This window comes from Trichechus manatus, unplaced genomic scaffold, assembly GCF_000243295.1.
Source record: "Trichechus manatus latirostris isolate Lorelei unplaced genomic scaffold, TriManLat1.0 scaffold00027, whole genome shotgun sequence".
NCBI lineage: Eukaryota > Metazoa > Chordata > Mammalia > Sirenia > Trichechidae > Trichechus > Trichechus manatus.
The window spans coordinates 8403190-8413095 of record NW_004443963.1 but is presented as its reverse complement, the minus strand read 5'-3'; the positions used below and the strand labels follow the sequence as shown (position 1 = coordinate 8413095).

Sequence of the window (9906 nt, the reverse complement as noted above, 5' to 3'; positions counted from 1 at the left end):
TTTTTTTTTTAAAACTTTTCTATGCTGAGTCAACTTACATTATGTCCTTGAGAAACAGACAAGTTTCTCTCTTTCTGGGATAGATCTTCCCTCTTGCTAAGATAACAAGTCAGTGAATGAAGCAAGAAGGCTTGGAAATGAGAGTCTCTGAAGAACTACAAAAATGAGATGTTGTTACCTAGAGCCAGACAGGTAAATGGTACTCCGAACACACATGGTGCAAGATATTTTGCTACCCACTAAGAAGTGCAAGAGTCAAGGTAAAAGAATATACTCCTAAATTTTCATATTGGGCTATGTCAACTCAGTGTCATTTAATTCCTGCCTTAAAAAAAACCCTAATGGTTATATGGTGCTTCCTCAGTACCAGGCACTGTTCTCGGTACTTTACAAATATAACTCAATGGAGGCCTGAAAACAATCCTTTGATGTAGGTACTATTGTTATTCCCATTTGGCAGATGAGAAAACTTGAGGCACAACAAAGTTAACTTGCCCAAGATCACACAGGTTATAAGTGGAGGATCAGAGTACAGACAAGCTCCTCCAGAGCCTGTGCCGCACTACCTCGAGTCCCTTGATCATTATAATTGTAACATACTCAGCGAGTGTCTCCTAAATGCACTGTGCTCAGTGTGTGGCACCTAATAATTCATTTCATCTCACAATAACTTAAGAGAACAGTGATATTATGCCTACTTTATAAAGAAAAGGAGACTCAGAGGCTTAAAATAACCTATCCATAGTCATGAAGCTAACAAACGGCAGAGCCGAAACTTAAACGAAGGTTTATCTGACTCCAAACCCCACCTTCTTTCCACTAGACTGTCTCCTTTCAAGGACTGGCTTTATTAGAGAATAAGAGCACAATGAACATCCCCCTAACAAGAATAACCAATTCCTCTTTCTCTCTACATCACTCATTTCCCTTCTTAGACTCCTCAGTGCTCCAGTAACCAGAGGCCATTGAATAGACCCCAACTCATGACAACCCCATGTGTGTCAGAGCAGAACTGTTGCTCACAGGGTTTTCAATGGCTGCTTTTTTTGGTAGCAGATCGCTAGGTCTTTCTTCTGAGGCGCTTCTGGGTGGACTTGAACTTCCAGGCTTTTGCTTAGCAGCCGGGTGTATTAACTGTATGCACTATCCAAGGACTCTCAATGCCCCATAATCACCTCTTAGTCCAAACAGCATTTCTCAAATCCATTTTTCCAGATGAGGAAACTGAAGCACACGGTTTCTTTTTCAGGGTTTCAGACTTCATATGCAGTGGAGCAGGGCAATTTAATTCCACCTCCCTGTTCTTACTGCCTGACTACTGCCTCATATTTCCCCTATTCATCTGCCCCAAAGTCTCTCCCCTTGAAAGGCAAAGCCCCACTGCAACATAAGCAAAGCTATTTTCTTTGTACTCTGTCCCCACTATAATCAAAATTAAATATAGTGAACTCTCTTCTTTCTAAAGGAGATAACTAATCCAATTTATTATCAAGTCAGAGCATTCTCAGACTTGGCCCATAAAAGTGCGAGTGTTTGGGAAATCCTACCAAGTACTTCAGGAATGACACATTAAACAATACACATCAGGCATAACAACTTAAAAACATTCTCAACATGAAAAGGAGGAGCTGGAGATGGCCAGGACTTAGGCTCTGACAGCACTTGGCCAGGAGTGGTAAGTGGAAACCAACCTAAAGGAAGACCAAGGATAGGAAGAGAAAAATTGTAGGAAGCAAATCTGGAGTTCTAATGAGTTTAGCCACGAAGGGAAGGAGTAGTATTAAAGGAGATGATAAGATCCAGTCAGAAGTTTTTCCTCCTCCTTCTATAAAAGAAAGTTCCTATTTATTGCTCGGTATCTGACATATAGTTAAGTAGTAAATAAACATTAGTTGATTCAACACGATAGCCAAGTTTTCTGTTGTATTTATTTTTTTCTTGTGAAACTTTAGTTTATAGCTGCCTCACCTCTTTTGTGGAAAGCAGTAATAAATCAAATCAAATGAATATAGTCTCCAAAATCTGGAGATATGAATAGATACAAATAGAAGCTAAGATATGAACAGAACAGAACCCATGCATCCTTGCAAAGAAAGCAGCATATACGGTAGAAAGAGCACCGGATTTGGAGTCAACCTAGATTCAAATCTCAGCACCATCTGTAGGTGGCTGTGTGAACCTGGGACTCTATTATGATCCCCAATTTCATCATTTGGAAAGGAGGAATACTGCCACCCTCCTCACAGAGCTGTTGGGAAGATTAAATGGCAATGAAAGCTCTTTGTAAATACTGTCTGTGTTTTTTATTTTTGCATCTTCTGCACCAAGAGCAGAAATGGCATGCTGTAGGAGCTCAATAATACAAAGTGTATGAAAGTGCAGTGGTAAGCATACAGCAAACACTAGGAGGGGAGATTATGATGGAGGCAAATGAAATGAAGAAAGATCTAGAGTGTGACTTGGTGTTGGGTGTGCTTTCACAGAAGGGAGTATTCAGTTGTTCTTAGTCTTTGAAATGAAGAATAAAGATGTAGCATGCTACCTTTTCAAGTGAGCAGGAAAAATCCCTGGAAGAAAAAATAATGGAGAGCTAGCGGTTCTTGGAGAGAGATTCGGAGAAATAACTGGGTTTTATAACAAGATACCTTTTTACCAGAGTTGTAAAGTGGAAAGAACAAAAGAATGGTTAGGATTTCAAGACACAGGGTTGGAATCCTGGCTCACAAGTATGACCTTGGGCAAGTTACTTAACAAATCTACAGTCTAAGTTGCGAAATGTAGATAACACCTCGTAAGGACTGCTGTCAAGAGTAAATGAGATAATGGAAAGGAAAGCTATTAATGCGATTAAAATAACAGGTATTATTAAGAGTTAGATTCTCCACCCACTTACAACACAGTATGCCCATGACCTTGGGTGTGATTTCAGTTCTTCGCGCCTCGGTTTCCTCATCTATAAAATGGGCAGGATGATACCATCTACCCTATATCAGTTTGAGGATCAAATGAGACATCACGCCTTGAAAAACTGTACAGTGCTATAGGTATATAAAAAACTGCCATCGTGAAGTTTTTTGCTTGTCAAGGGACGTGTTTATGCAGAGAAGCACGTATTTTTTACTATACAGGTGAGGAAGCCTCGCGTGCATCTGTGCATCCAAGAGTGGGGCACAGGGCACAGACGCACATCTAAGGATTCCGGGGATGTGACTTGCACGCTTGGAGAGAGGACCGTAGGACAGGCTGCTGGGCCAGAAGCAGGGGAGTGGGCACTGGAGTGGGGGCAGGGGGACGCAAGATGCTCGGATGGGAAAGGCTAGGGGCACAAACACGCATGCCCAAGCCGGAAACGTTGTCGGGGGAGAGCAATGCGCATCCCCGGAATGATGGGGGTGGGGAGGGATGCGATGTGCAAGCCCGGAGGGCGGCCCGGGGGTGCGATACCGCACGCCCGGCGCCAGGGCTCTTTACCTTGTCGCTGTAATCCCTCAGGACCCGCTCGATAGCCCCCGCCTCGCCGGCCCGGACGATGTAGAGGGCGCGCTCCTCATCCATGGCCGCAGGTGCCGGGGAGCCGCGGCCGCTCTGCGCGCCCAAGCCGCTTCCTCCAGGTATACGCCTCGCGCCCCCGCTCGCTCGCTCCTTCCCAGCTTCCTTCCTTCCCTCCTTCCCTCCCTCTCTCCTGCCTCCGCCCGGGCAGGCCCGACGTCACCGCCCCTCAACTTTCACCCTGCGACGTCACCGCTCCCCCAGCAACCGGCGCCTCACAGCCGCCCCCGACAAGGCCCAGGACTCGAATGGAGGCCTGGAGAACGGCCTGAGGCGGGGTCAAGCCCGAGGCGCTGTTTGCTCTTCTGCCTCTCCCTGGGAGAAGAGTCCAGCCTCTTAATTAGACTTTCACAGATAGAAATGTTCTTCGATCCTGACCCTCCTCTATGAATCATTCTCAGCGGATAAGAGCGTCTGGGCTCTTCCCCGCCCATCTATGAGCCCTCAGCTATATAGACTACAATTCCCTGCATGCAATGGGGGTCATTCCATTCTTCCACCTAATTTACTGGAGTGTCGAATGGCATGCCGGGATTAGTAGTCATCCTGCGGGAAAGACTTCCCTCCAAAGGCATGCTGGGAACTGTGGTCCTGCGAGGGCCGGAAACGGGAGTCCGCGGCCGCCTGAGGCCAGCGACTGAGAGACCGTTAGGGGGAGGGTCTAAGGTCCGTTCTGCCTCGTTTTTGTTCCTTACGGTGCTGGTTGTCGTGCCCCAGCTTGGGCTGGTTGACCGTCCCGGAAACTGGCACCCTTTGGTAGGAACCGTCAAGCACCGGTTCAATTCCCTCTTTTTTCATTTAGCGGTTTCGGTCTCTATGAAATCCTTTTCCTTCCTCCCCTATTTGCGGTCAGATTATGTATACGGCTACCGTAATGAGGGAAATTGCAGGCAGTTTATCTGGATAAAAGGAGACTCCGGGATTTTTTGCCTTAATAATCATCGCTGTCCATTTATCCAGAGTCTGTGTTAGGTAGTTTCCGTATAGCCTCTAATTCTCACAACGCAGACTTAGGTGGAACCAAAGGGAACCTGACTCGGATAGGTTAGGTAATTGTCCTAAGTCACATAGCCAGTAAATGGAGAAGTCGAGATTTGAATTCAGAACATTCTCCAAAGGCGGCTGGCTGCTCTACAACCACCAGTGAAAGTGGTAATACTTTTATGGTAGTGATGATGATGACGATGATGATGATAGAGGCTCAACGTGCCAGGCACTCTTACATATTTTAGCTGTATTATCTCAGTTTCTCCCAAACTCATTTAAATATTTGAGAATTTATGCTGTGCCAGGTACGGTTCTACAGAATGTGAATACAGAAGGAAAAAAAAAAAAAACCCCGTTGCTCTTGAGTCCATTCCGAAAATAAAGTCCCTGCTCTCGTTGAGTTTTTCTAGTGAGCAACCCTTTGAGGGAGGCATATTCATTTTAAAGTGAGGAAACTGAGTCTTGGAGAGGTTAATAGATTTATTTGCCACGATTGCAGAATTTGGAAGCTGAATTTAAACTCAGAGCCCGGGCTCTTTCTGCTCACCGAGATGTTTATTAGGGAGTGGACGAATTCTTCAAGTAATTTCCAGTTTTACACTCCAAGCAACCTTTACCAGAAATCATCTTTGACGCCTGCCCTGCTCCCTCTCGCTCTTCAGCTGTACTGAAGAACTAGAGAGGGCAAAGATTTATTCATCTAATAATTATTGAGTTTCTTCTATGTGTCAGATACTGTGCTAGATACTGGGGATTTGGAGATAACAAACATGGCACCTCAGTTTATGGAGCTTTTGGTCGTTCTGTGGATTATATATTTCATGCAACAAACTTTTTTTTAAAAACATATTTATTGAGCCAGGCATTAGGGTAGGTGCTGTGTCTGTAATAAATTCATATTTTAACCCTTCTCTTGAAAAAACACACTTCTTAAAAAGGTTATGGAATAGAAAGTCGTATCTTTAGGTAATGGTAATATCTTGTAATTAGTTTTAACAGTTTACAAAACATTTTAATATACATTATCTCAATAGATCATTGAGGAAGTTATTGATACCACTTTATAGATAAGAAAACTGAAGCTCAGATGAGTTAAGTAACATGAACTGGGACTCAAACTGAGAGCTATCACATAACAAAGTATTTAGGTATCCTGTGTCTAGTACTGTGTCAAGTGCTTTTTGGGTAGCCATGTATTTATTTTTGGTACAAGGGCTCCCAGAGAGGATATTAACAAGCATAAAATATCTGAGTAGAGAATGTTTCTTTTAAAAAGTGTCTTACACATGTTGTGTTGAAAGTGTCTATTTACCAGAAATAGGCTACGTTTTTAAACTACAATTCTGTACTTCTAAAAAAGAGATTTAAAAATCATGAAACTACATGAATTAATGTCTTGGGAAATTGCACTGTAGTAATTTTAATTAAGCATTAATATTCTGATTTTATAGATCAAAAGGATCTTTGACTCTAATTCAAGTCATCCTTTGACCACTGACGAGACTCTCGTCCCGAAAAAGTTAAGTGACTTGTCCAAAGTCAATAGTTAAAAGCAGACTCTGGGACTAGAGCCTAGACTAGCTAAAACCTGGGCCACTACATCACTTTACCTCCCTGAAGGTTCAGTTATGTGATACTTTCAGTGACTAGAGCCTCTAGTCCAGCACTGTCTCCAGTTCTTGTTGATTCTTGGGTGGCATGGTACCAAGGAACTATAATTTAGAGCCTGGGTAATCAAAATAACAAATATTTATTCACAAATCATTGCTCTGAGAGATAGTAATATAATTCTATACATATGTATAGGTACTGTTTTACTATTCTCAAAATACTTCTATACAGATTATGATTTAATCCTTAGAATAGCTGAAAAATGCAAGGTCAATAGGGCAGTCATTATCTTCATTTTTACAGAGAAAAGGGAAGTTCAGGGTGTTGATTGGCTTGCTCATAAGCAATATGTCTGCTAATAAGTGGTATAATCAAGGGCTAGAGGTGCTGTGGGCTCTGATAGCATAAAATACTATGGACTTTCAGGTTAGGGCCAATGGAAAAGCCATACTAGTCATTTATTTTGGACTTTGATATATCCTGCTGTGGCATTTCCTCTTACCATGGCAATGGGCTAGTTGGAATGTGCCAAATTGAAGTTCTTTTAAGGAGTACCGGGTGCTAACTGCTTTTAAAATCCAAATCTTCCAAATGTGATACTTTTCATACATTTTGTTTAGAAGAATGCAAAAATTTAAAAACTAAACAGCTCTTCCATTTAGTCACTATTGCTCCAGAATTAGAGTCCAGACAACTCCACTAATTTAAGATGTGACCTGTCACTCAGCCACCACCACCCCACTGTGTAAAGCCACTCACTCAACCTCTCCTAAGCCACATTGTCTTCAGCTATAAAATAGATTGATCTAGATATTATCTCAGTTCACTCTCAGTTCTAAAATTTTGTGATTCTAAGAAGAACAAGAAAACCACATTTGAATATGTTCATCATTTAGAAAAAGCTATCAATAAGTGGTCCAGTTCCTGGAGAAGGACATTGTGCTTGGTAAAGGAGAGGGTCGGTGAAAAAGAGGAAGACCCTCAACAAGATGGATTGACACAGTGGCTGCAACAATGGGCTCAAACATAACCACGATTGTGAGGATGGCATAGGACTGGGCAATGTTTCATTCTGTTGTACATAGGGTTGCTATGAGTTGGAACTGACTTGACAGCACCTAACAATGATAATAAGTGAAGCTGTGCAAATCAATATGTGGTCTTTGGTAGTTGAAAAATCTTTCTCTTCACACTACTAAAGCTCCTGGTATGTGCACCCAAATTAAATGTTGATTTATTGCAATTATGTACAAACTTGTCTGTATATTAATTGCCTGGGACACTTAAAACTTTTCATTGCTTGGGTGATCATGAACAATGTAATAGAAGTAGTGTTTGAGATTTTCTCAGGTTCCATGTGTAGGAAAGTGAGCAGAAGGGGTATTAGGGCAAAGATAATGAGGGCATGAAAAAGGGAATTTCTATCAGTGGGATAAGGAAAAGTTAAATCTGAGAGCTGTTTCGTAATCAATGATGACTCTATAACCAGTCAATCCAACTTTAGTCTACAGCATATTACATTCCTGAAAACATTACCTTGCAATTCCGTTGGATAAAAAGTTAAAATAGAACTGAGAGACAGGAGAACTTCTGTTGCCAGTCGGCTTCGGATCCTTGTGCATGTTATTTTATCTCTCGAGCTCATATATAAAATTAGAATTGTACTAGATGGCTTCAAAGGGTTCTTAAAATGCTTAAAAATATGATTACTTGATCCAGCCTTTCAGCACCTTTATGAGGTTCCTCGGTAATATTCCCGGTACTGCAATTGCTAAAACTGAGTCCATGCTGTTAGTCCTTGGCAAATGTACCTGTAGTTGTTTAATATTGATTGACGATCCACAGTGGGGCTCTCAAATTATGCACACAAAATGGGCTCTGCCCTTTAGGAGTTTTTATGTATCTAAGGGTTGGAATGTGGGTCAGACCCATTTGCATCTCACTGGTTTAGAATCTCATCCAAATACCTCTTGGGAAAACCCAGCGTTTTGGGTGGCAATGTTGTAATGTGGCAAAAGAACCTGGACTGGGAATTGGAAACCCTGGTTTTTAGTCCCGGCTCACTGTGTGAGTCTCAAAAGCTGATCGTTTGTTAAATTCCTTAAAACCCTGCTGGCAACCGATTTTTTGTATCTGACAAAAGAAAACCTAAAAGCCAGAAGATTCTAGTTTGAATCTTAACTCTGTTTCTGGGTTTTCATGGAGAAGTCACTTGCCCTCTTTGAACCTTGATTTTCTCAACTATAATGAGCATAATGCCTACATTGCAGGATGGCATGAAGGTTAAAAGAGATGGCCTGGCATGTTAGTTGAACTGGAATGAAAAATGCCAACTCTCTCCCAAAGATGTTGTGAAGATTCAGAGATGAAGGTCATGTTGTTATTTCTGTTGATGCACAAATATCATAAATTTGGTTGTTATCGTTGTTACTTTGTTTTTTAACAACAGAAAAGTAATTATAACACACTGCTTTGGTCTTTAAGCCTTGAAGTTGGTGATTATAACATCTTAACACTGACAAGACAGTTTTGGGATAGTGACTGTCATATATGTAGATATATGTATACACACACACACACACACAAACTCCATATCAATGCCTATGCAATGAAGTTTGAGATTCACATGTCAGAGAAAATGTATTCTCACAACCCTTCTTCTCTCCACTTCCTTTTTAACTCTTGAGTGCAGTAAGGCATTAATTTACTTACCAACATTTGATTAAACTCTTAAGGTTCAACCCTAGGAGGAGGTGGCAGTGGACAAAGGTTTATTGTCATTCATCATCAACACATTTTAGTCTTCCCCTCGAGTTGCCTATGGAGGATTAGTATTTCCCTGAAAGGAGGAGGACAGAATAAATTGCATGTATCGCCAAAGAACTGCCAGCTCCTTTCAGCTGGGGGCACATACCGGGAGCTTTTCCCATATTAGTCAGCTTTATCTCAACTTTTGGGCAGTGTCTACATCTGAATTTCATGGGTTTCAGGGTCAGTCAAAACAGAATTGTAGGGTTGTTGAGGTCAGAGGCCACCACTGTCAAAGGGTAGTGACCTTAACAGCAAGCGGTAGCCAGTCTCCCCTACCCCCAACCCCAAATGACTTTATTCTAGTGAATGCTTGGCTCACTGCACCTCCCTTGCAGTGCTTTTTTTCAACCTGGTTATATAAATCCTCCTGTGTGCTGTTTTTTTTTTTTTTTTTTTTTTTTTTTACACATTATTATTGATTTTCTTTTGTTCCTGTTTCTCTATAGAATGACCAGATCTTGGTCCTTGTTAAAATACTGGTTTGTATGTACCCTGGGAAATGTTAGAAGGAAAGCTAGTCTGCTGTTATCTTACAGTGAGTGGAATGCCACCTCGGGTGTGGGGGAGGATCCGTTGCCCAGCTTAGAAATTGCCTTCATTTAGCGCACACAGAAATTTCCCAGAACTTGTGAAACTCTCTCCCATCCCAGTAGGCTCTATTACTATGGTCAAGGTTGATTTAAAACCTGCAAAGCAGCTTAGAGGGTGGGGGGACTGAGGGTGGGGTGAGGTAGGATGGAAACAAAAATAGGAAGGAGGAAGAGGCAGTGTGTAGACGGAGCACAGACTCTGGAGTCAGGCAGTTTTGTTTTCAAATCCCAGCTCTGCCACTTACTGTGTCACCATGGACAGGGCACTAAACTGCCCAGAGCCTCTCTTCTTCATCTGTAAAACAGAAATGATTGTACCGCTAACATTGTATGGAGGTTGTGAGAAGTGGAGGTGATG

At 42.1% G+C, this 9906-nt stretch overlaps 1 protein-coding gene across 8 annotated transcripts in view; it reads right to left on the bottom strand.

Annotated features, from left to right (window-relative positions):
* Positions 1-3659, bottom strand: part of RIC8B (RIC8 guanine nucleotide exchange factor B) — a 142866-nt gene extending 139207 nt beyond the window's left edge. For 7 of the 8 annotated variants that reach the window (XR_002823651.1, XR_002823648.1, XR_002823649.1 and 4 more), the window contains exon 1: positions 3472-3606. Coding sequence is in view for 4 of the 8 variants with exons in the window: in XM_023729004.1 (XP_023584772.1) it covers positions 3472-3555 (84 nt within the window). In the remaining 4 variants the exon portion in view is untranslated. Of the gene's footprint in view, positions 1-3471 lie in introns of all 8 variants that reach the window. The other variant, XM_004373790.2, reaches the window with a different exon arrangement.
* Between the last annotated feature and the right edge of the window lie 6247 nt (positions 3660-9906).